The sequence below is a fragment of the Melanerpes formicivorus genome, unplaced genomic scaffold, assembly GCF_026170545.1.
Source record: "Melanerpes formicivorus ecotype bairdi unplaced genomic scaffold, bMelFor1.0.p_v2 SCAF_105, whole genome shotgun sequence".
Taxonomy (NCBI): Eukaryota; Metazoa; Chordata; class Aves; order Piciformes; family Picidae; genus Melanerpes; species Melanerpes formicivorus.
Genome location: NW_027142457.1, coordinates 1719185 through 1745335, shown reverse-complemented (window position 1 = coordinate 1745335; position 26151 = coordinate 1719185). Strand labels below are relative to the sequence as shown.

Genomic DNA, 26151 nt, shown 5'->3' with positions numbered 1-26151 from the left:
AGCATCCTGCACTGCATCAAAAACTGCATTGCAGCAGATCCAGAGAGGTGATTCTGCCACTTTACTCTGCTCTGGTGAGACCTCACCTGGAGTACTGCATCCAGGTCTGGAGCCCTCAATACAGGAAGGACTCAGACCTGATGGAGCAGGTCCAGAAAAGGGCCACAAAAATGATCAGGAGGTTGGAGCACCTCTGCTATGAGGACAGCCTGAGGGGGCTAGGGGTGTTCAGCCTGGAGAAGAGAAGACTCCAGGGAGACCTAATAGCGACCATCCAGTACCTGAAGAGGGCCTATAAGAAGGATGGAGAGAGACTGTTTTAAAAAGCCTGTGGTGATAGGACAAGGGGCAATGGCTTCAGTCTGGAGAAGAGCATGTTTAGACTGGATGCTAGGAACAAGTTCTTTACTATGAGGGTGGTGGAACAGGTTACCCAGAGAGGTGGAGATATTCAAAGTGAGGCTCAACAGGGCTCTGGGTGATCTGATCTAGTTGAGGATGTCCCTGCTTATTGCAGCAAGGGTTCAAGTAGATGACCTTCAGAGGTCCCTTCCAGCCCAGATCATTCTACGATTCTATGATTTTCTGAGAGCTTTTTCATCTCTGATGTCTTCCACTCATCTCCATTTGGGCCAGGCTTTGAGAGCCAGTCACCAGCACCTGGAGCTGTAGTGAGGTTAGGTAAGGTGAACAGAGCATGATGACAGTCTTGCCTGCTCCCTTTCACACGTTTTATTGCACAATTACGAACGCCCAAGATTTCCTTATTATCTTGGTCCCATTTTTCTTGGTAATAAATCATATTAAGGTGGTGTTTTATTATGCATTAAATCTCTCGGTGTGTACCTTCTACTGTGGTTGCACAGGTCCTAACAAATGAAGGAATGATCATTACATCTACACAGGAGGTGGCAGAACACACAAGATGAAGTTCACAGGGAGCAATGCTAAAGAAGAGCGAGCAGGAAACAAATGAAAGTGGAAATTTGGCACACAGACTTTCTAGAAAGGGATGTCAAGATGCTGACAACATATGGACAAGTAATGGTTCCACTGGAAGGAATTACTAGTCTGGGCATTAGATCTGAAAACCAGAGGGCACTGGCTCAGCTGTTCAGGATAGACAACTGCTGGCTCAACTGCTCAAGGAGCCACATGCCCTTCTCTGCATAGATTTGTCACTTAAGATTTCACAGTCATAGGAGATTTAGCCATAATATTAAAATTACACACAGAGGAAACTCTTCTGTGCTAGTACAAATGTATCTCTCTCTTACAAGGAGAGCCTGAGAGACCAGGACTTGTTAGCTTGTAGAAGATACAGAGAGGATCTTATCAATATCTAAAGGGCAGGGGTGAATGGGATGGGGCTGGGCTTTTGGCACAAACTGGAACACAGCAAGTTTCATCTGAATGTGAGAAAAACCTTCTTTACTATGAGGGAGCACAGGAAATAGCTACCCAGAGAGGTTGTGCAGTCTGTGTAGAGATGCCTGGATGTGATACTGGGCAACTGCTCTAGGTGAGCCTTCTTTAGTAGGGGGTTTGAACTGGATGATGTCCAGAGCTCCCTTCCAACCTCCACCATGCTGGGATTCTGGCATTCTTTAAAATTAAACTGTTTTGTAAACCATACTAACTTATCAAATCTGGAACCTGTATGCTGATGTGGCCTTCATACATTCAGTGGTCCCCAGGTTGAGACATTTTATGCACAGCTAATGTAATGAGAATGTAAGTCTATCTATATAGGGATGAGATGAAAACTTCATTTTCCAATGTACTTTATTCCTTGACTTTCTACTTAGATTAGACTAGACTACACTAGAATAGAATGGACTATTGGGCAGCTGGAAGTGACCTACAATAATCACACAGTCCAACCATTTGATCACTTCAGGGATGACCAGACATTAAAGCAAATTATTAAGGGCATTGTCCAAGTACCTCATAAACACTGACAAGCTTGAGGCATTGATCACCTCTCTAGGAAGCCTGTTGCAGTGTTTGACCGCTCTTTTAGTGGTGAAACACTGAAACCTTGTTCTTTTCCATGAAAAGTGATTCACTTGTGGCTTTTTTTTTTTTTTTTTTGTGGCTTCATTCCTTGCATGCTGTTAAAAGATAACATACATACAATATAAAATGGATTCTCCAACAAAACCTAACAACCACCTCTTCAAACAGCCACTCCACCTGAATCATGGCACTCAGAAAGCTTTCAGGTTTGGGGGGTTGGTTGGTTTGTTAATTATGGGGCCAGCAGGCAATAATGTTCAGCATTATAAACTTTGCTAGGGAATATGTTAAATGCTTCAGAGGAAAAGTTGAAAAGATGAGCAAGTTTTCAAGTGTTTACAGTGAAGTTTTCCACACTGCAAAGTAAGTTTGTCAAATGTGGTGGAGGTTTACAGAGAAGCACATGAAATAAAAGCCAGTGGGACACCTGAGCACTGTGAAGGTAGGATCAGTATTTGGCAGATACGAAACAGAGGACTGCTTTGGGAGTCCTGAATGTTGAAGAGATAATGCTTGGGTGATTGCTAGAATTACTGCATGTAGGAAACATGGATTGACTAACAATCTCCAAACCATGCCACTCTTAAAGATTTTGCTGGAGGAGGACTGTGATCTGTTTCTGATCCCAAGGGTTGAGGAAAGCACACCACCACCAAAGAAAAGGCTGTGAGGAACACAAAGCATGCCAAGAACCGCAGGTGATTTAAACCTTAAACATCACTGAGGTGGGGGAAAAAAAGAGAGAGCTACCAGCCCTGGCAGCATGGAGTAGGGCTGGTTGTAATGTGACCAGCAACATTGATGCCTGGCAGCATGGAGTAGGGCTGGTTGTAATGTGGCCAGCAGCATTGATGCCTGGCAGCATGGAGTAGGTCTGGTTGTAATGTGACCAGCAACATTGATGCCTGGCAGCATGGAGTAGGTCTGGTTGTAATGTGGCCAGCAACATTGATGCCTGGCAGCATGGAGTAGGTCTGGTTGTAATGTGGCCAGCAACATTGATGCCTGGCAGCATGGAGTAGGTCTGGTTGTAATGTGACCAGCAGCATTGATGCCTGGCAGCATGGAGTAGGTCTGGTTGTAATGTGGCCAGCAGCATTGATGCCTGGCAGCATGGAGTAGGTCTGGTTGTAATGTGACCAGCAGCATTGATGCCTGGCAGCATGGAGTAGGTCTGGTTGTAATGTGGCCAGCAACATTGATGCCTGGCAGCATGGAGTAGGTCTGGTTGTAATGTGGCCAGCAACATTGATGCCTGGCAGCATGGAGTAGGTCTGGTTGTAATGTGGCCAGCAGCATTGATGCCTGGCAGCATGGAGTAGGTCTGGTTGTAATGTGACCAGCAACATTGATGCCTGGCAGCATGGAGTAGGTCTGGTTGTAATGTGGCCAGCAACATTGATGCCTGGCAGCATGGAGTAGGTCTGGTTGTAATGTGGCCAGCAACATTGATGCCTGGCAGCATGGAGTAGGTCTGGTTGTAATGTGACCAGCAACATTGATGCCTGGCAGCATGGAGTAGGGCTGGTTGTAATGTGGCCAGCAGCATTGATCCCTGGCAGCATGGAATAGGTCTGGTTGTAACGTGGCCAGCAGCATTGATCCCTGGCAGCATGGAGTAGGTCTGGTTGGAAGGTGGCCAGCAACATTGAGATTGGGTGGTGGAAATCTGCTCCCATGGCAGCGTCCAGGTGCTTTTCCCACCCATGGCAATGGCATCACAGGGGCACACCTGAGCTCTAGGCTCAGCGAAAAGTAATTCCAGGAATCAGATCCCTATTGCTTTATTAGGCATCATTGCTCAACTGCCATCATTGACACATGGAAGTTCATCCTCCCTCAGGTATGTGCCTGAGCTTTGCACTGACACGGAACCGGCTAAGGCTTCCCGCTCGCTCCGGCTCAACCAGCAGGTGCCATTTTGTGGCTCAAGAGGCCCAAATACCTCACGCCGCCTTCGCACAGGCGGTGCCGGCGCTGCCGAGCCGCCCGAGGGAGCAGCTAGCGAGAAGCGGCGGCGGGGCGGCCATGCCTGTGCCCGCGCCCGCCCACAGCCCACGGCGGCACCCTGCGGACCTGCTCCGTCCCGGCGGGCCGCGTGCCGCCCGCCCGCCACTACATCTCCCAGCAGCCCCGGGCGGGGAACGGCGCCATGGCCGCCACGGGGGCTGCTGGGAGGGCGTTAGCGGGACGTGCCCCAACGGCAGTCCTGACGGGAGCGGGGAGGCGGACGGGGCTTCGCGTTCCGCGGTGCCCACCGGCTGCTGCTGGCAGATAACGTCAGTGCTGGTTGTGTAAGAGGGTTAAGAGGGACCGTGAGTGGCAGCGGGACGCGGCAGCCCCGATCTGTCCCCGTCCTCCACCTCCGGGTTTTCCGCAGCATCAACGCCTTCGTGCTCCATAGGAAGGAAAGGGATGTTAAAATAAATAATTTAATTTTTTAAAATATATTTTTCCTTTTGGTACCTGCAGACCTAATGGGGGAAGCCAAACAGCCTGAAAAATAAAGCAGTAGCGCTTCCTCAGTCCTCATTCGTACTGGGGCCAGTAACAGCTGTGCCAGTCCGTACGGAGAAGGTTTACAGCTGGTTCCCAGGTGGGGGTATGGGGGAAGCAGCTCCTGCCTTTTGAGGGCTGTGGTGCTTCAGAGATCGAGGGTTTTTTTTTAATTATTTACTAAATTTACGACCTCTACAATCACTTCACACACATCCTGGAGAGGAGCAGCTGCTGCTGGCTGTTCAGGGGCATATGTTCACATGCAAAGTTCAGGCAGGCAGGCACCGTGGCTGGGCACTGGTGCACAGGGATTCACATCAGACCCTTGGAATTGTTGAATCAATCGTTTGAGCTGGGAGAGACCTTTATCCAACTTGCCCATTAACCCAGCACTGCCACGTCATCAATGAAGTGGCTCAGCTCCAGTGGCAGATGAGCTCAGCCAGCACTGCCTGCTCACACAGAATCATGCAATTGTTAGGGTTGGAAGGGACCTCAAGGATCAGCCAGTTCCAACCCCTCCTGCCGTGGGCAGGGACACCTCACACTACAGCAGGTTGCTCACAGCCACATCCAGCCTGGCCTTAAAAAGCCTCCAGGAGGCTTCTACCACCTCCCAGGGCAACCTGTTCCAGTGTCTCACCACCCTCATGGAGAATTTCTTCCTAACATCCAATCTGAATCTACCCATCTCTATTTTTGTCCCATTTACCCCCAGTCCTATCACTCCCTGACACCCTAAAAAGTCCTTCTCCAGCTTTCTTTTAACCCCCTTCAGATACTGGAAGGCCACAATAAGGTCTCCTCAGAGTCTTCTCTTCTCCAGACTGAACACCCCCAAGTCCTTTTCTTCAGGGCTGCTCTCAAGCCAGTCCCTGCCCAGCCTATATCGGTGCTTGGGATTGCCCTGACCCAGCTGCAGAACCTTGCATTTTGTCTTGTCGAACCTCATGAGGTTATCATGGGTCCACTTCTCCAGCCTGTCAAGGTCCCTCTGGATGGTATCCCTTCCCTTCAGCCACCACTCCCAGCTAGGTCATGCCACGGTATGTTTGGGATCAACAGACTGAAGACTTGGGCACCCAGAGCAGATCAGAGAGTGAGAATTCTGTCCCCATCACAGGGAGTTCAATACAGTTCAGCACCTTTTGCAAATAGAACTTGAAAGAGGTGATTCTGCTGCTGCCATCCATGTTTATACTGCTGGCTGAGGGGAGATGCCAACAAGGGCAGATCCCTGTGCTGCACCTGCTTCTTCAGCGTGACCCCAAGCTGCAGATCTGACAAGGAAATGATAACCAGGTGTTTGGCAAGTCCTTCTGGGAGGTGGAAAATGTGGGGTTAGGTCCTTCACACCATCATGATCATTGTCCTTCTATGACAGAGTGGCATACATTTCTGTGACTGAGGAGCATACACCACTTTTGCCACCAGCCAACACCAGTTACTTGTAGTACCTGATGTAGCCACCTACATCCACAAGGAATAATTTGAATTCAGCATCAAAGGACTAACATAACAGGCATTCCCATCTGGGTAAAGAACAGAATTCCAGACACACCCCTGCCTACAATACTACCTGTTGCCAAGGTTCCAACTCCATGCTTCTGCCCATGGGAGCTCTGAACTGCAGGCTTTTACTCTTCTTCCCATGCAATAATCTGTGCCGCGTGGGCATAGAGCAAATTTGATCACAGATGTAACTGCACCAACCATCACACTGCAAACACAGCTTAACAAGCTGTGAACTCTGGGATCTGAGCATCCTCAGTCAGGATGGTATTTATTTAGAGCTGGTGTGTTCCTGTGCTAGTGAGGATTTGTCCCTTTCTTCATTTGATTTGCAAGGGAGAAGAACATTCCATTGAGAGCACGAGCTGCTGGTTGTATTTGCTGTGTAGTTTGTGAACGCCTTGGACAGATGTTAGTGCAGCACGTCTCACCCCACACCCTCATTAACAGGACCTGGCACCCTTCCCAGACATAATGAACAGGGCACCAGTGGGTAACAGTTCTGCAATTCTCTATTTTCAACCTGCTAATAGAAGCAACTAGAATTCAATTAGCTCCTGTCAGAGGGTAAATATGACTTAAAGGAAATGCATATGGTAAATGAAAATGCAGAATGCAATTCGGTCTTCAGTGTTCAGGATGATGATCCTTCTGGCTGGAATCTCCTTTGCCCCAGCTGTTTTCCTTCTGCTGGAATAAAAAGTGAATTTGGAAGAATTCTGGCTAAGTGATGTTTACCCTACTTCTTCCATAGGTAACAGGGGTGACATTTGACCTCTATTAGCAAGGCACTCATTTTCAAAGCAAGACCGCTCCACTCTGGGCAATTGCAGTATGTGACTAAGAACAAGTTTGTGTGGGCTGCAATTGCAGAGATGGACCTGCAATTGGTAAAGCAGCTGTCACTGGAAGCTTATCAAGATTTACAAGTTTAAAAGTAGATGTATGGGATGAATCACAGTTTAGAGGCACCAGCGGTACCGCCTGCGCTTCCTTCCCTGCTTCTTGCCGGCCAGAAGAAAGCAGAAAGCTCAGGCTGTTCACTAGCGTATTACACTATTCCACTTCAACACTTGGAGCAGGTGGGAGGTAATTAATGCTTTGATATCCAAATATTTGTCACATTTTGAGTGCTCTAGAAATAATGAGAGAGCTTTCAAGAGCATGGCTCCAGCAGCACAGCAGGCTGTTGTGTTTTGTTATCCCAAAGCGAGGATGAGTATCCCACTCACCACGCAGTTGCATTTATCCAGCTTACCCCAACCCTTGCTCTCTGTACATCTTATGGCCATTTGGTTGTGACATGGCCATAATCAAATTTATCTGGTGGTGAAGTCAGCTCAATGTAATAAAGAATCTGCAACAGATTCACATGAGGCATAAATAGCAATTTAGCATGCTACTGGTTCCACTGTTCCACTAGAGGTGCCAATATCTACCCAGCAACAAATGCCAAGAGCTTTCTGGAAATTAAAGTAGGCCAAAATACAGTGCAGCCCTTGGTAAAAAAAAACATCTACAGACTAGCAGTACACTTACAAAGCACAAGCACTACAGAGAAGCAGAAGTGAGAGCACTCAGAAAGTTCTTCAGACTTCTTCTTGTGACTTGAATGACCTTGGGTTCCTTTACAAACACCCATCACCACATTACACAAAACACACAAACAACATCCGTCCCAGTTCTGTGCTCCTGGGGTTCTGCCAGCACTCACAAACCCATCCAAAAATAATGTGTGGCAAGAGGGAAACATCCTCAGCTAATACAATTTAGAGTAGTTCCCCTTCTGGCCTTGAATCAAGAGTAGTGATTCCACGTGGGTTTTCTCTGCCCCCACACCATGGATGACAACTCATTTTCCAGTCTTGAAAAGGGTTTCTCTACCCTAAGGCTGATGTTAGCCTTTCAGCATACAGACAAGCACTCTCAAGACACTTGGTGAGGATTATTTCAGCAAGTTCTACTCAGTGAGTTTATTACTTGCTGGAAAGGAGTCAGGTCTCCCACCTTCCAGCCTCCAACTATGATCACAGGGTCGGTCTCAATGTTAAATGTTACTAATTTCCAAGTATTTATTAGTACAAAACAGACATTTAAACCTTTGTGAACAGTAAATGAATAGGGTTTGTTGTTGTTTTCACGCCTCCTCCTTTGAAGCAAGCTGCTGTAAACAATACAATCCACAAGAAGGAAGCAGCAGCCAAATCCAGATTTCATCAGTGTCACTGTTTGGCTATCATTAGCCTCCTGAATTTAGTGTATGAATACAATAGCTCATTAACTCCCAATAAATATTCTAATCCAGCAGTTCATTTCTGTGAGCAGTTCATTTCTGAGGATGCAGCAGAGCCTAGATACTGACCTAGAAGTGCAAGACCTTCTGACCCCTTTCAACAGTACTTGACACAGAATATGCAGGGGAAGCAAGAAAAGCGTTTATCCCAACAGCAGAGCGCCTTGTAAACCCCAGCTCTTTCTGACCACAGGGAGCCATGTGCCCTGAGGCAAGCAGGCAAGAAAAGCAACCTGCTCCCTCACCAGTTACGTACCACCAAGCGTTCTCTCCATCCTTTCTCCTCACAAGTGTTTGTGCACAGGGATTTGCCAAAACTTCTTTGGAGATTACTGGATCAAGCAGCAGATTTTTAAAGCTGCCTAAAGAAGCTTAAGTTATGAATTGCTGTTTCCTCCTCTTCTTTATGCAGTATATTAAATCCAGTGTTTCATAAGTAAGCACTTGCTTAATTCATTGGATGAAAATAGCATTTGGAGAGCTGTGTCCTTCTACTTCTGCATTATTCTAACAGCAACACAAACATGCCAGTCCAGAAAGGAGACATAGCAGTGATCCCAGAGCCAAGAAAATACCTTGAGCCTTATTTTTTTCTGGCAGTACTAAGCATCCTCTCCTTGGGCCTTCCTTGTAGTGGTGAATATTCAGCACAGTTTCAGAGTTCTGCTGCCCAAGGATGAGCATAAGGTGCAAAAAACCCTCTGAAACAATTCTGTATCTACAGCAGTGAATGCAGGGCACCTCACTGAATTAGCAAACTCAAAACACATTTTGCAGTGCCAAATCGTGGTCATTCCCTTGAAAGGACACCACCCTGGAAGGGCCACATTCACCCTGGTGAAACCCTTGCTGTGCAGCCTGGTTTCACGTGAGGTTTGCCTCTACAGAAGAGGTAATCTCTTCACACCCAAAGTGCACCCTCAGGTGCAGATTTCTTTACATGGAGTGACAAATACTTCAAATAAATTCCTTATTCCAACACATCCCAAAGGCCAGTCACAGAATCACAGAATACCAGGTTGGAAGGGACCTCCAGGATCATCAGGTCCAACCTTTCCTGGCAAGATGACCCAGAACCCTGCCCAATACTGGGGATTCCACCACTTCCCCAGAAAAATTACTTTAATGGATGATTGTCCTTGATGTGAAAAATCTCCACCTCTGTCCAATCTCCCATCAGTAACTTGTACCCATTACACCACATCTTTTCTAATGTGACTTCTCGTAAGAAGGAGCCTCCCTCTTCTTTGTAGCCATCCTTTAAATACTGGAGCATGGTGATAAGATCTCCCCTGAGTCTTCTTTTCTCAAGGCTGAACAAACACAATTCTCTCAGCCTTTCCTCGTGTGGCAGCTTCTCAGCCCTTTGATTGTCTCTGTGGTCCTTCTCTGGTCCCTGGGACAGAGGTCCCACCTCTGTCCATATCTGGAATTGTACAGCAGGAGCCAGAACTGAACACAGTATTCCAGGTGTAGCCTGGCCAGTACTGAATACAGAGGGATAGTGACTTCATCTCTGATGGTCATACCTTTGTTGATCACCTCTCCAACAAAAGTCATTTCTTCCCTCATAAAAAAATCAAAAGCACATTATAAATGCTTTGTAAAAAAGGAAACTAGGGGAAAGTGGAGGGGACCATGCCAAGAGCACTCACCCAGCAAGCTGCTGCATCCTCAGAGCCCTTCACCCTACCCTTGGCCTCCTCAAGAAGCTAAGGGGGCCAAGCACCCTCCTCACCACCCACCCCTGGGGCCACAGCTCTCCTTCCCAGGGGTGGCTCTGCAGCTCCCTGCCTGAGCTGGGCACAGAGGGCAACCCCTCTCTTACCACAGAACCACAGAAAGATGGGGGTTGGAAGGGACCTCCAGAGATCATCTAGTCCAACCCCCTGCTAAAGCAGGGTCACCCAGAGCAGATTACTCACAATTGTGTCCCAGAGGAGTCTCCACGATCTCTCGGCAGCTTGTTCCAGGGTTCTGGCACCCTCACAGCAAACAAGTTGCCTTTTTATGTCTAGGTGGAACCTCCTATGTTCATTTGTGCACATTGCCCCTGGTCTTATCACTGAGAAGCACTGAAAACAAGCCCAGCCCCATTCTCCTGACCCCTGCCCTTTAGATACTGACCAGCACTGATAAGATTCACTCCTAGGCTGCTCTTCTCCAGGGCTCTGGTTCCTCAGCCTCTCCTGATCTCTTCGTGCTCCAGTCCCCTCAGCATCTTCATGGCCCATCGCTGGACTCTGTCCAGTAGTTCCCTCTCTCGAACCACAGATTGACAGAATGTTAGGGGTTGGAAGGGACCTGGTTCCACCTCCCCTGCCAGAGCAGGATCACCTACACCAGATCACACGGCTAGAGCCCGGAACTGGGGAGCCCAGAACTCGACACAGTATTTCAGGTGCTACCTCAGCAGGGCAGAGTAGAGGAAGAGGACCTCCCTCGACCTGCTGCCCACACTCTTCTTAACGCACCCCGAGATCCCGCTGGCCCTCCTGGCCACAGGGCACATTGCTGCTTCACGGTGATCTTGTCCACCAGCACTCTACACCCCTCACCTGTACCGGTCCTGCCCAGGGGCAGGACCCCGCATTGCCCGTTCATGAGGTTCATGAGGTTATGTCAGACGGAGCCATACCCGGCCGGACCTCGCCCCGCGCGGGGGAGCCCGGAGCCCGGAGCCCTTCCGCTCCGCCCCCGGGCATCCGGTCGGCCCCGGGCCGGGCTGTGCCGACATAAAGGCTGTACCCGGTCTGCTCCCTCTTCCTTTCGGCCTGCTTTCTGTCGCCCGCTCCGGAGCCGCCGCCCGTCGCTGGGCAGACGGAGGTGCCCGCTGGCTCCTTTCGCCCGGCCCTCACGGTACCCACGGGCAGGGGGGGACGGGACGGGGAGCGGAGTACTGTGCTGCCTGCAGCCGCTTCCTCTCGCCCCTGCTGTGGGGACGGGGTCCCGGGGAGGCTGCGCCGGGGAGAGGGCGGTGAGCGGGTGTCCGCGGCTGGAAACGGCCTGGGGGGTTGGAATGAGGCGCGCTGGGGGCCGGCCGGGGTGCAGCCGAGAGAGGCTTGCAGTGGTGAGGAAGGTAGCGCTGCACCGCGCTCCTTGCGCTGCCCGAGCTGCAGCACCGCTATGTTTCGGGGGAGTCGCAGCCCTCTGGGTGAAATGAGCAAATTCGTGCTTGCCAGACTGCTCGGCTGGTTGTGTGATCGAGCTCTAATCCCTTTGGCGAGCAGAGGTGTCTTGTGCTTCTGGTGCCAGCCTCAGCCCTGCCCTTGTGTTCCCTGGGCACTGACAGGCTGCGGGATCCGCTGGGCTGGGGGCAGAATTGTGCTGACAAAGTCTGTCCTTGAAATCTGCCCGACTAGTTATCGTGAAACCTTTGATAGCCACACTGTGGGTGTGGGCGTATTAAACCCCAAAACCTGGCATCAGAAGGGGTCTGAGATATTTTGCACGTCAAAGGTACATCTGTAGACAGATTTTTGCTCGCTTTTATTTGGGGAGCCCAAATCAACCAAATGTGTTGGCTGGATAGCCTTGGGTACTCTAGCTGCTGTAATTGGCAGTATTGATGCCGGTGCTAATTAGCCACTGGGAACAGAGGACTCTTGGCCCAGTCAGAGCTGAGTTTGGTGAGAGACTTGTCAGTGGAAATTAAGTGTCTCATTGAAGGATGTGGAGTTGGTGTTCTAACAAAGTTTCCTGTGGTCTCCATGCCTGAAATAACTCCACTTCTCTAAGAGAAAGGCAGAACTTCTCTAAGATCTAATGTGCTTCTGTCCTGTATAAGCCTAATATGTAATTACTTAATGAACTGCTGACATAAATTTCAAACTGGGTTTAGGTTAAATTGTTTATTTCATTTCAAAGGCAGTTGCCTTGCTTGGTTGGTTTGGGGTTTTTTGGTTTGGTTTTTCCCCATGGGGATTAACTGCAACATCCTTATCTATTCCAGAGTTGCCAGTCTCCTTTCATGCCAGTTGGGTGCATTAAGTTAGTGTAACCAAGTTAAATTCAGCAACAGCATTTATCTGAAAGGTTTGTTGTGTCTGGTTTAGACCCAGCAAAGAACTTGTGCTTCCAAAAACTTCCTGGGTTTTTAATGTGTAACATTTAACCCCTTTCCTGTATTACCCTGGGTTTGTTTATACCTGTAGGAGCTCTGTAGCTATGAGAGCCTACTGCAGGAGATGTCAATGTTTACTCCAGAAGTGTCCCTGTGCTGTTTGCTCTTCCTGCCGTTTCTCACTGCCGTTACTGCCTTTTGTCTGTGCCTGAGCCTCTGCTGTATGTTTTGACTCCTTTTAAAGGGAATGAAGGACAGAAAACATTCACCCTAGGCCTCCTCTTCAGAAAGAGGAACTTAGTTCCTTACCCATTATGCTTTTGACACAAGTTTTTCTGTTGTTGCACTACTTTTGAGCTGTCCCAATCTTGCTGTCAGAAAACTGTCTGCGGTGGCTTGCTGTCAGATCCCTCTTCAGGGCTGGCCTTGTTTCCTGTGTCTCAAACATGAGGCTCACGGGAGCACGTGTCTGTCCACATGCTGGATCTTGTGAACTTTGCTCAGAGTGGTAATGCTCTCAGTATGCTGGCACCTTGCAGACACCATCACCTGTGCACACAGATAGCAGCGTTAGCCAAGAGATGTGATCAAACTGACTGGGCATGTTGTGCTGAAGGTTGGAGTGTAAGCACCAGCATCTTCTACCTTGAGCTGATAAGGAAGATACTGATCTTGTATACTGCAGTTAGTCAAAGATTAAAACCTGCCCTGACCCAAGGGTGTGTTTTTTTCACTTGTTGGTGTGATTTGAGCCCACTTGCTTAATGCAGGGAAGCAAAGTGAAGAGAGGCACCAGCCTTGCAGTGCGCTGCCTCAGCAGCATGTTCCTCTGCAAAAGCAGCTTCTCCAAAGCAGTACTGGTAGTGAGAGCCAGTTACAGACCTTGTGTGTTTGGGAGATTCATAAGCCTGGTGTATTCTGAAGCTCCCAGTGCTGGCAGTTTTTTCAGCAGGGTTGAAACTGTGACTTGGTCACCATGTGCTTTCCTGATGACAGGGAGTGCCTACAAAGCAGAACAGTTGTGGTCCTAAAAGTTTCACAGATTTCACTGGGTTGGAAGGAACACTCCAAAGGTCATCTTGTCCAAACCCCTGCAGACAGCAGGGACACCTCCAACTAGATCAGGCTGCAGAGAGTTATATCAAGTCTGATCTTGAAGGTCTGTAGGGACAGGGCCTCAACCACATCTCTTGGCAGCCTGTGCCAGTGTTTTACTTTGCCACTCTGATTGTAAAGAATTTCCTCCTGATGTCCAGCCTAAATCTGCCCTACTCCAGTTTAAAACCACTGCCCTTCATCCTGTCACTACAAACCCTTCTAAACAGTCCTTCCCCAGCCTTCCTGTAGGTCTCCTTCAAGTACTGGAAGGCTGCTTTAAGGTCTTCCTGGAGCCTTCTCTTCTCCAGGATGAACAAGCACAAGCCCTGTGAGGAGAGGCTGAGGGAGCTGAGGTTGCTTAGCCTGGAGAAGAGGAGGCTCAGGGCAGACCTCATTGCTGTCTACAACTACCTGAAGGGAGGTTGTAGCCAGGTGGGGGTTGGTCTCTTCTCCCAGGCAAACAGCACCAGAACAAGAGGACACAGTCTCAAGCTGCACCAGGGAAGGTTTAGGCTGGATGTTAGGAAGAAGTTCTTCATAGAAAGAGTGATTGCCCCATTGGAATGTGCTGCCCAGGGAGGTGGTAGAGTCACCATCCCTGGAGGTGTTTAGGAAGAGACTGGATGGGGTGCTTGGTGCCATGGTTTAGTTGATTAGTGTTGGATGATAGGTTGGACTCGATAATCTCAAAGGTCTTTTTCCAACCTGGTTTATTCTAACAGTCCAAATTCTTTCAGCCTGTCTTCACAGGAGAGGTGCTGCAGCCCTCTGATCATGGCCCTCCTCTGACCTAAAACACTAGCTCATGACCTCTGAAGCTGTTTGATCAAGCCATAAGTTTTGATTTGTAATGGCCATGCAATTCTGCTTAAGATGCTTACAGGCAACTTTCACTTTTTTTTTGGTTGTAGTCTGAGTCCACATTCTGTCAGAGCAGAGCTGCAAACCCCTGGTGTTTGGGGTGGGAATTTCCAAAGCAGATCAGGGCAGATGTTTCCTGCCTCTGCCAAATGGTAAATCAATTTTGTGCTGCGTTCTAGAGGGGAGTAGGAACCAACCTTAATGATTCTATGATTCTAGGAGCAGTCTGGACATGACAGAGAAACAGGACAGTGTGTCAGATGTGCAGGTGTCAGCCTCTATGTATTTTAAGCCATACTCAGAAGCAGGCTAGAGAAAATCTTTAGAATGGATCTAAAAATGCTTTTTGATTTTTTTTAAATATCAGTGTTTGCATTTTCTCTCTCTTGAGGTTTATTCTCTCTGGTAAACATTTTCTTTTGCCAGGTGTCTGCAGAGATAGCCTCAAGATGAACTTCCTCCTGAAAACATTCCAAGTCATTGGACTTCTTTTTTACTACTTGCTGGAGTCACTGGTGTTCTCCATTGTGCCTAAAAGGAAGAAGAATGTCAGTGGTGAAATTGTGTTAATAACAGGGGCTGGAAGTGGCATTGGGAGACTGTTAGCTTTGAAGTTTGCCAGCCTGGGAGCCACGCTGGTTCTGTGGGACATTAATGAAGAGGGGCTGAAGGAGACAGGTAAACTGGTGAAACGAAATGGAGCAGGGAGAGTGCACCGTTACGTCTGTGACTGCAGCAAAAGGCAGGACATCTACAAGGTAGCTGATCAGGTAAAGTATCTTTTTTGTTGGTTTGACACTGTACTGAGGTGAGTGAGTGCATGTGTGTGTGATGTTTTAGTGACCTCAAAGGAAGAGATTCAAGTTGTCTTTAATTTATCGTGCACGCTGCTTGTTTCAAGAACACCGGTGTTCAGGGTTGCCTTGCAGACCTCCCCTCCTTTGAAAAGAGCTGACTCTCAGTAGCAGATTTCAACTGGGTAGCTTCTCACTCATTCAGGCACTGAGCAAGGACTTACTGGTGAAGTGCAGAATATCACTGTATTGAAGCTGAAGCCTTCTTTCAAGTTCTGGCCGCCTTTGACCAGAAGTAAACCCTGAAGACCATGCATTGTCAAAAGAATTCACTGCTTAGGCTACTGTCAGATCATTCCATGGCTGTGAAGAGATTATTTTATTGGGTTTTGGTTTTTTTTGCAGACTGGCTTTATCAGAGCTAAGAAATGTATCTTGAGGTCTACTTTCCTTTCTGAAGAGCTTTGTAAATAGAGCATGTGGTCAGATATTTTAGGCAGGCTAATAGAATTGCCAAAAGCTAAAGTTGCTTAACAGTTTCCATTATAACAACCTGTTCCCATTTGCCTTAAACGTTGCTAAACTTAACTGTTGGACCAGAAAGTTTCCACAGCAAGGGCTTGCCTGAGGATGAATTCTTATTAAAAGAGAAGTTCAGCTGTCTTCAGGAACATCTGCTGGCTGAAATTAATGTTTTGGTCCTTTGGTGCTGCCTGGGGAGCTCTGGCCTTCTGCATTTTTCTGTCTGTGCAAAAATGATTTAGAACAAACTTATGGTCAGTGAAGCTTCTGCATCTCTTGCAGCTTGTCAGAGGCTGGTGCTGTTGAGTTTGTATTCTGGAAGTGCTGATCATCCTCTGGCCTCCTTGCAGCTCACTCACAGTAGTTGAGTTGCACATCTGCTGCTCCCCACAGAGCGTGTCTCACTCCAAGCCTGTAACTGCTTCTCTCTGAACTGGGAGGTGTGGAGGAGGAGGGAGTATTGCAGTGTGAAGGACACTGGAATGAAGAAGAGGGAAACTAACCTTGAGTTCTGAAAATTCAAGGGCTAGCACTTCAGGCCCATGGAGCAGTGCAGAGCCCTCCTGGCCAGATATAAACAAGAGAAGAGGGTGTGGATGTGTGTGACAGGTTAGGCATGAAAAAAACAGAGGTAGCCAGGAGAGAAGTGGTAAAGAGGGTCTTGGTGTGTAGTAGTCTTCTGCCAAAGGTTCCCTAATGGCTGACCCACTAATAATCCTCCTGCTGATCTACATGCAAGAAAATACCTGCCACTGTTTCAGAAAAGTCATGCCCTGCTGACAACTTTCCCAACCTTGTTAGTGACAAAAGACCTTCCTTATCGGTGCCTGGTGCTGCTGTTCATGCAGTGCAGAGTACTAGGCTTTGGCTCATAGTGCTCAGCATCAGCTTTTGCAAGGTGAGGCCATACCGTTCCAGGTTTGGGTTTTTTCCCCCTGTTGGTGACTCAGCCTCACACAATGACTTGGAGTTGTGCAAGATTCTAGTGAACAAAATCCACACAGGTAGGGCATGGTTGAAAATGTGCTCAGTAAAACAGTCTCAAAGCCAAAATGAGATGTATGTGAACCTTAAATACCTGCTTTCTGATACTTGATCAGCCACACAGGGAGACCAGGTTAACATCTCTTCAGTAGGAAGACAACCTAAAAGGCCTGCACATAGTGTCCTTGTTCCCAGGATGAAGGCCAGCTTTTGGCTCTAATGGGCTATAACTTCCAATTTCTTTCTAGTGTCCCTCTTCCAGAAGTACCCAACCCTGACAGGAATGTGTCCTCCTCTGAGCTCCTGCTTCCTCCCTGGAGTTTAGCTAAGATTTAAGAATCTAGGGCTTTAGAAAAAGGTCTTCTTTCAGGTTGTCTGAATGAGACTTAACTTTCAGGTTGTCTGAATGAGACTTAACTTTCAGGTTGTCTGAATGAGACTTAACTTTCAGGTTGTCTGAATGAGACTTAACTTTCAGGTTGTCTGAATGAGACTTAACTTTCAGGTTGTCTGAATGAGACTTAACTTTCAGGTTGTCTGAATGAGACTTAACTTTCAGGTTGTCTGAATGAGACTTAACTTTCAGGTTGTCTGAATGAGACTTAACTTTCAGGTTGTCTGAATGAGACTTAACTTTCAGGTTGTCTGAATGAGACTTAACTTTCAGGTTGTCTGAATGAGACTTAACTTTCAGGTTGTCTGAATGAGACTTATCTCAGCAAAAGGTTGGGTTTTGTTTTTACATCTTCATTTCCTGATGTTATGTTGCTTGAATAAATCAAGGTTGTCAGGAGGAAATCTGTTTTGCAGGTGGTCTTTTTCACTGCTTATGCATAGGAGGAGTACCTCTTATCAAAAGAGACAGTTTGCCCAATTCTGGGAAAACTGCAGGGAAAGTCTGGCCTGGTGTGTGTGCAAGACAGGATGGTGTTTAATGGTTGCAGTCAGGAGGAGAGGAACATGTGGAAAATGGCCTGAAGAATCTTGACATTTTAAGATGCTACTAGGTAGATGCTGCCTTGTGCAGTGGGAGAGGTGAATCCCTGGACTGTTGGGATGCAAGCAGTTAACACTACCAACAGGAGAGAGACTCAAGTCAAGAGGCTCAAGTACTGTGCAGGCTGGCTTCAGCCTTAGAGCTGTATGGCAGCACTGCTGCTGTGCTCAAGTCCCTCTGTGGAAAACAGGAGGGTTTGAGTGTAATGCAGGGAAGGCCTGGATATTGCAGCCCTTGGATGGATTTGTACCTGATTCTGGTGAAGTTGTCTGAGGATCTGTCTGCTGTGCCTCACCTCATGGCACAGAAATGGCCCTACAGACAAGACCTTCTCATGGGCTGTAAGATGGGTTTAGTGTAGCACATCAGTTGTTGTGTTAGTTAAAGTTTTTTTGCAGTAGAGACTTGCAGGAACTGTTGCAGCAACAACCAGAGGTGCTAAAGCAGAAGCCTAGGCTGAACATGAGCCTGCAGTGTGCCCAGGCAGCCAAGAGGGCCAATGGCATCCTGGCCTGCATCAGGAACAGTGTGGCCAGCAGGAGCAGGGAGGTCATTCTGCTCCTGTACACTGCACTGGTTAGGCCACACCTCGAGTCCTGTGTCCAGTTCTGGGCCCCTCAGTTTAGGAAGGAGGTTGACTTGTTGGAGCGTGTCCAGAGAAGGGCAACAAAGTTGGTGAGGGGTTTGCAACACAGCCCTGTGAGGAGAGGCTGAGGGAGCTGGGGCTGCTTAGCCTGAAGAGTAGGAGACTCAGGGGTGACCTTATTGCTCTCTGCAACTGCCTGAAGGGAGGTTGTAGACAGGCAGAGGTTGGTCTCTCCTCCCAGGCAGCCAGTACCAGAACAAGAGGACACAGTCTCAGGCTGCACCAGGGGAGGTTCAGGCTGGATGTTAGGAAGAAGTTCTATATAGAGAGAGTGATTGCCCATTGGAATGGGCTGCCTGGGGAGGTGATGGAGTCACCATCATTGGAGGTGTTCAGGAGGAGACTTGATGGGGTGCTTGGTGCCATGGGTTAGTTGTTTAGGTGGGTTGGATTGGTTAATGGGTTGGACATGATCTTGAAGGTCTCTTCCAACCTGGTCTAGTCTATTCTATGTGAAGGTGTTAGGCTCCATACACCCCCCCAAAAATCTGGTTCTCAGCTCTAAAAAGGCATTGAATGAGAGTGTGTGTGAGAAGCTGAGTTCTTTGGGTCCATGCTAAGCTCAAATTAGTTGAAATGTGCAAGACTTCTATTTCTTCAGTTTTCCTGTATGAAACTTGGAAAGCCTGGTTCTGTATTTATTGCCTGATATCTCAAGGGGCTTTGTTTTAGGTTAAAAAAGAAGTTGGTGACGTTACCATCCTAATCAACAACGCTGGCATTGTCACTGGGAAGAGGTTCATGGATTCTCCAGATTCACTTGTGGAAAAAACCATGGAAGTGAACATAATGGCACACTTCTGGGTAATACCTTGCATGCACACACCAAAACATCCTTTTGACACATTTGAGGTGTTAATTTTGCCTTTTGGACCTGAGGGCAATAACCTGAGGATGTGAGCTCCTTGTTGGTTCAGTCAGAAATGAGACAAGAAATTAGTTTGCAGGCCTGGGAGCCTGTAAAATAAATAAAGGGTGGAGGAATGGATCCTCAGGGAACCTCTGGAGCAGGTAGCTGGAAGCAAAATGCTTCATATTTATAAATGCTTTTAAGAACTGAAATTTACTATCTGCTAAGTTCTGAAGCTAGGGAAGACCTTATAGCAACCTTCCAGTACTTGAAGGTGGCCTATGAAAAAGTCCCTTGGAAGGGACTTTTTACAAGGGCTTGTAGTAATAGAATGGGGGGGGGGGGGAAAGGATTGAAGCTTGAGGAGGGCAGATTTAGACTGGAGATTAGGAAGAAATTCTTTATAGTGAGGGTGGTGAGACACTGGAACAGGTTGCACAGGGAGGTTGTGGATGGCCCCTCCCTGGAGGTGTTCAAGGCCAGGTTGGACAAGGCCTTGAGCAGCCTGGGCTGGTGAGAGGTGTTCTTGCCCATAGCAGAGGGCTTGGAACTAGATGATCCTCAAGATATCTTCCACCCTACACCAATCTATGGATCCCTCAATTCTTATGTACATGAAGCAGGCCCAGCCTGAAAGCTGCTGCTGTGGTAACAGAAGTGTTCAGTTCTGTTTTGTGGTTATGATGACTTCAGTAACAAATACCACGTGTTCAGACAGTGCTCTTAAGTGAGGCCTTTGTCCAAAATGAGTAACTTAATGTGCTTTTTCCTCCTTCCAGGGAAGGCAGGTCACCTATCTGGTGTTCCTATCAAAGAGCTGCAAAGGGGATATTAAAACATGCTTCACTTTCTTCATAAATGTAGTCACAAAGATGAAATGAGTTTAATGGGAGGAAGCTGTAAAGTTCCAAGCTCTTGCCCTTTTACAAACTTTGCAGTCAGCATTTACTTAGCATTTGGAACACTGCAGTGCTGGAAGAAGCTTAGCAACTAGCTGAAGCTGTGTCTTCAGCTTTCAGCAAGTTACCTTCTCTCTTTGGTGTGGAGGAGACTGCTACTGATGGGGCCTGGGAAGCCCCAGCTTAGCAGTTAAAGAGAGCTTGTCATTGGAACTCTAAGAGGGGGGAAAGCCTAACTTAATCTATAGGGAGAATTTCTTTACAAACAGCACCTAGCTTAGTAGAAATGTTTCATTGCAACTCTGACTTACCTTGCAGACTTACAAAGCCTTCCTGCCAGCAATGATAGCCTCTAACCACGGACACTTGGTTAGTATTGCAAGTGCTGCAGGACTGGTTGGAACCAATCGTCTTGCAGGTAGGGTGGTAAAGCTGCTGCTCATCTGGGCAATAGTTTTGTTTAAACTCTGCCATTAGTACTCAGGAAAAAATTTCCTAGTATTGAGTCTGTGGGCCTTTGCCTATAGGTGAAGCAAATGGTCCTACTCTTCAAACCAGCTGCCCTTAAACAGACCACTGCTTCCCAAAGAGTGTTCCGGGTGCTCTGCAGTGCTGTAAACCAGGTTTTGCTGCCAAGGCAGAGGGTCTAGAAGCCATGCAGAACTCTGGAAACAACTTCAGTGTTGTTAAAGTTGACCTGCAGGTGCTTGGTGGGGAAGAAGTCTCTCTTTTATGCTTTTTTATTATTTCTTTAAGCATGTTCTTAAGCTAAGCAGAGTCCTGTACAGGTCTGCCTGACTCCAAGCACTACTAAAATGCAGATGTGGTGCAGAGGCAGAGGTGTAATCTCTCCTTTTGCATTCTCTGTCTCTCAGCTATGCATTCAACAGGACCTGCACAGAGGTGGAAAGGAAATGTTGAGATTAGGGCAAACTCAGAAGGAATTTGTGGAAAATGGATGCAAAGGAAAATGAAATAAGGTGGCAGAGCAGGAGAGCAACTCTGACTTCAAGGCAGTGATAAGGAATACAAACCAAGTTTGACACTGAAACCATATTAGGAAGACTTGAAAGCCTGAGTTTGATGCATAAGAAGCTGGTGCACAGGTTGAAAGATGGTCTGGATTGAAAAGATGATTTTGTTTGCTGGGGTTTTGTGTAGAGTGGAAAGGTGGTCGTGGGGATGTGATGAGAGACCCCTCTGTCTGTCAGGCTAGAAGAGTTAACTTGGAGGGGAGAGTGAAGGAGTGAATGACATCAAAGACCAATTTTTATTAGCAGCCTAATCCTGCAAACAGTTCCTGCTCTGTTGTAAAGTGGTTTATTACTGGACAGTCATTTCCTGCAGGTACTGTGTGTGTATCACTTCTGCAGTGCTGCTGCTGTGCGCTGTGTGAAAACCCTGAGGTACAGCTTTGTCCCTCTCCTCTGTACAAGCTGCTCCTTCTCTCTGTGCACATGGTCAGTGCTAGGACTCACTGAACCTGTTTAATAGAGTTCAATTAGTAAGTGAAAATGTTCAACTGCAATTCAAGTTTTATTTGTTTTACAGATTACTGTGCAAGCAAGTTTGCAGCAGTTGGCTTTGCAGAGTCGATTGCCATAGAGATGAAAGCTATGGGGAGCAGTGGTGTCAAAACCACAATTGTGTGTCCTTTCTACATAAACACAGGAATGTTTGAAGGCTGTCAATCCAAGTGAGTGAACTGGTGAGGTATTTATGCAGCTTGCACATTTAGCATGCTTTGTGCTCTAGTTTCCTTTATGAAAGTCACAAGCTAGGGCTGTTCTTTGCCTGTGTTATTTTCAAGGCCTCTGATGGGTGTTAAGGGTGCTGTCCAGTGACAAAATGGCAAAGCCCTGGGTACTTCAGAATGATAGAATCACAAACCTTTCTGGAGGAAAAGATCTTTCAGATCACTGAATCCAGCCATTGTCTGTCTCTACCAAATCTGGGTCTAAGCCAGGTCCGTCAGCACCACATCTCTGCGTCTTTTGAACACCTCCAGGGATGGGATTCAACCACCTCCCTGGAAAGCCTGTTCCAGTGTTTGAGAACCCTTTCAGTGAAGTTTTGTTCTGATATCCAAACTAAATCTGCCCTCCTGCAACTTGAGGCCATTTCTTCCCATCCTGTCACTTGTCACTAGGGACAGGAGACCAATCCCCAGTGCACTACAACCTCCTCTCAGGTTTATTGTTCACTTAAGCTGAAACCTGAAATACAATCAGCATCCTTCCCTCTGCAGAGGCCAAATGCTGCAGTTGCCATCTCTGCTTTCGAAGCTTCCTGTCACCTGAAATCAGAGGCATAATTTTGCTCAGTATGCTTGGATAATGACAAAATCTGAGGGCTGAGTAAAACCCTGATGTGGCTTAACTATGTCTTAAAGAGGGAAAAGACTGATGGCTGTTCACTTCCCAACCTGACGAAGGGTCTGTTGTTCGCAGGAGTGGCTGTGGTTATTTCTTCTTTTAGTTGAATAACTGCAAAGAGGAAACTGCTTTGAGGAAAATGTAAACCTGAGGAATGTCTTCTCTTCCAGGTGGCCAACTTTGCTTCCCTTGCTGGAGCCAGAGTATGTGGCTGAGAAGATAGTGACAGCAATTCGGCAGGACCAGGAAGTTCTGATGCTGCCGCGCGCTGTTCGTATCTCAGTAGCTCTGAAAGCGTAAGTTCTGCCTCTCCTCTGCCCAGGGATGTTTCAGCTCTGGCCTTGACTAAAAGTGCAAACCAAGCTTCTACCTGTTGGTGGGAAGTTTCACTGGGTTCTGCATGTCTCTGGAGTATTTTGGGTTTCTTTTTGTTAGTTTCTAAGGGTTCAGTCTACCCTTGGAGCACAGAAATGTCTTCACTGTGGCTTGCTGAATTGAGTGGAGTGCAGTTTTACTGTGGGCTGTAGAGACCAGGCCTGCTCCTCAGAAACTGCATATCTGGTCTCTTACCCCAGCATTAGAATAGAATAGAATAAACCAGGTTGGAAGAGACCTTCAAGATCATCGTGTCCAACCCATCAACCCATCCAACCCACCTAATCAACTAACCCATGGCACCAAGCACCCCATCAAGTCTCCTCCTGAACACCTCCAGTGATGGTGACTCCACCACCTCCCCAGGCAGCCCAATAATTCCAATGGGCAATCACTCTCTCTGTGTAGAACTTCTTCCTAACATCCAACCTAAACCTCCCCTGGTGCAGCCTGAGACTGTGTCCTCTTGTTCTGGTGCTGGTTGCATGGGAGAAGAGACCAACCTCTGCCTGTCTACACTCCCCCTTCAGGTAGTTGTAGACAGCAATAAGGTCACCCCTGAGTCTCCTCTTCTCCAGGCTAGGCAGCCCCAGCTCCCTCAGCCTCTCCTCATAGGGCTTGTGTTCCAAACCCCTCACCAACTTTGTTGCCCTTCTCTGGACACACTCCAGCAAGTCAACCTCCTTCCTAAACTGAGGGGCCCAGAACTGGACACAGAACTCGAGGTGTGGCCTAACCAGTGCAGTGTACAGGGGCAGAATGACCTCCCTGCTCCTGCTGGCCACACTGTTCCTGATGCAGGCCAGGATGCCATTGGCCCTCCTGGCCACCTGGGCACACTGCAGGCTCATGTTCAGCCTACCATTGATCAGCACCCCCAGGTCCCTCTCTGCCTGGCTGCTCTCCAGCCACTCTGACCCCAGCCTGTAGCACTGCATGGGGTTGTTGTGGCTGATGTGCAGAACCCGGCACTTGGATGTGTTAAATCTCATGCCGTTGGACTCTGCCCATCTGTCCAGCCTGTTGAGGTCTCTCTGCAGAGCCTCTCTATCCTCCAGCAGATCAACTCTTGCCCCCAGCTTGGTGTCGTCAGCAAATTTACCGATGATCGACTCAGTGCCCTCATCCAGATCATCATCAGAGTGCTTTTGATCCTGTTGCAAGCCAGACTAGGAGGTTGATCTAGTAACCCCAGCTGCCAGATGAGTGTAGTGGATATTTTGAGGGGAGCAGTGGCACTGCAGACAATGTGCTCTCTTTGCCAGTGTTAGCCAGGTAAAACTAATTCTGTGGTAGAACTGCACAACTCTTCTGATGTCTCTTTTCTTGGTTTTTTTTTGTTTGCTTGTTTCTTTCTCCCTCTCCTTAACTCCCCTACTTGCAGGTTGCTACCAGTGAAAGCTTCTGCTCTCCTCGCAGAGTATTTTGGAGTCACGAGTTCAATGGATGCCTTCAAAGGTCGAGCCAAGGATGACTGAAACGTGCAGAACCCAGAGACCAACAGCTTTGAAGTGGACCTTGTTAAAAGTGGTGGTGGGAGACATCTGCTTCTCCAGCAGCTGCAAATTCCCCATGCCTCACTTGTCAGTAGCAGGGTTTTAATGCAAGCGCTTTTTTAATTGGCTCTTACTCAACAGCTTTCACTCAAACTATTATTTTAATTAATCCAATGGACTGTTTTCACCTTATCATGGAAATACATTAATTGACATAAGTTCCTTTTGGTTATGTCTGTTGCAGTGCCTTAAATATGAGCCTGCATCACAAACTTAATGGGCAGCTTGTGGGGAAGGGATCAAGGAATCACATGTGTGTGTCAGAGAGCTAGGAAGGCCTCTCAGGGACCTGACTTCTCCCTGCCATTCACTGAACCATGAGGGAAGGGCTGCACTGCTGGTGCCATTCCCTGGGAAGCTGGGGAACTCCACAAACACCAAATTGGAGTCAGTCTGTACAAATGGAAGTCTTGTGAAGTGGAAATACTTGCTGTGTTGGTGCAAAACCAATGAAACACATCAGGTTTTGGAGATGGTGATCTTGGGACTCACTGCTAGCCATGAATGTAAATTATCTCTCTGTGCTGCTAATCTTTTTGTCTAATTTATTGTAAAAAGCTACTAATACAACATTTGTAGTAGAAATCTTTGTATTTTCTAAGTATTTTAAGAGCAATTTGAAATGTTCTCCTCCTGTGCAGAATAAACTTGTGACTATAAACCATAAGACTGCCAGTCTTAAGTGGGCTGTTGGGCATCTTGCCTGCCAAGCAAGACAGTGACCTACCAAAAAGCCAAGGTGTTGTATTTTGCAGTCAGGTCTCCTGCTGGGATTATTTCAGAAAGGCATGACAGGACTGGGGTGGATGGGATCATGATGATTCTATAAGGGGACACAGTCTGAAGCTGTGTCAGGGGAAGTTCAGGCTGGAGGTGAGGAGAAAGTTCTTCCCAGAGAGAGTTGTTAGCCATTAGAATGTGCTGCCTAGGGAGGTGGTGGAGTCACCATCCCTGGAGGTGTTCAAGAGGGGACTGGATGTGGCGCTTGGTGCCATGGTTTAGTGTCATGAGGTCTTGGGTGACAGCTTGGACTTGGTGATCTTTGAGGTCTCTTCTAACCTTGTTGATTCTATGATTACAGCCATAGCATTCTGTTTTGCTTCTGAGGTGGACATCAGGTTTCCTTGTGTCTACAGAGACTCGCTCTAATTTCCCTTTAATCTTAGTCCTGTCTGTTTCTTTTGGACAGATGATGAGCAGGCCTTGCCCTTCAAACAGTGGCCACCTAGAAAAATGAAAGTCTCTTGAGTTTTGGTAAATCCAACACAAGAAAAAGGAAGATTGTGCATTAAATGTATGTCACTTATGTACATGCTGGCTGAGCCTGTCTCCTGTTGCACTACTGGCAGTTGTAACACTTGCACACTAAGCCTGAGATGCAAGAGCATGCAGTCAATTGAAGGGCTGTATGGGGGAAAAGGTGACTTTTAATAAAGTATATCTTTCATAATGGCCTAGAGACTACCTTCATTTCCTTTCTCCATACAATCTGAAGTTTACCCACAGATTCCAAAGTGGAAAACCACCTTGGAAGAAGCTGGAGGAGAGATTGAAGAAGTTTGATTCACCAGTTCAAAGGGGAGTCCTCTAAGCACAAGGAGAGATGCAAGAGAAGGGGGGAAGATAGAGATTGGTGATACTGTTGATGAGGAATTAATTTGCAGGTGGTGTCCTTATGGGATGTACTAGAAGATAGCCTTTTGGGCCACAGGATTCTTGAAGGCTGGGCCTGTTTCTACTGTTTCAGACAATTTCCTGAGCTAAATAAGGGGTAGATGAGTGCCATGTCTTGAAGCCTCAAACAAGGT

The 26151-nt window shown here is 47.6% G+C and overlaps 1 protein-coding gene and 1 long non-coding RNA gene across 2 annotated transcripts; one reads left to right on the top strand and one right to left on the bottom strand.

Annotated features, from left to right (window-relative positions):
* Positions 1-6243: 6243 nt before the first annotated feature.
* Positions 6244-10973, bottom strand: LOC137455702 (uncharacterized). The gene is made up of 3 exons (XR_010990877.1): positions 10882-10973; positions 10451-10585; positions 6244-9885 (listed from the first exon to the last, which is right to left on the bottom strand). It is a non-coding gene; the product is annotated as an uncharacterized lncRNA (long non-coding RNA).
* Positions 10974-11026: 53 nt separating this feature from the next.
* SDR16C5 (short chain dehydrogenase/reductase family 16C member 5) lies at positions 11027-25797 on the top strand. The gene is made up of 7 exons (XM_068166733.1): positions 11027-11182; positions 14772-15115; positions 18961-19092; positions 20356-20455; positions 21589-21733; positions 22583-22708; positions 24172-25797. The coding sequence occupies exons 2-7, from the start codon at positions 14795-14797 to the stop codon at positions 24263-24265; spliced, it is 918 nt and encodes a 305-aa protein (XP_068022834.1). The 5' UTR covers positions 11027-11182; positions 14772-14794; the 3' UTR covers positions 24266-25797.
* The last annotated feature ends 354 nt before the right edge of the window (positions 25798-26151 follow it).

Coding starts and splice junctions, on each gene's coding strand:
- SDR16C5 (XM_068166733.1), top strand. CDS start 14,795: ATGAACTTCCTCCTGAAAACATTCCAAGTCATTGGACTTCTTTTTTAC. Junction 15,116..18,960: donor TCTACAAGGTAGCTGATCAG/GTAAAGTATCTT, acceptor GCTTTGTTTTAG/GTTAAAAAAGAAGTTGGTGA. Junction 22,709..24,171: donor ATCTCAGTAGCTCTGAAAGC/GTAAGTTCTGCC, acceptor CCCTACTTGCAG/GTTGCTACCAGTGAAAGCTT.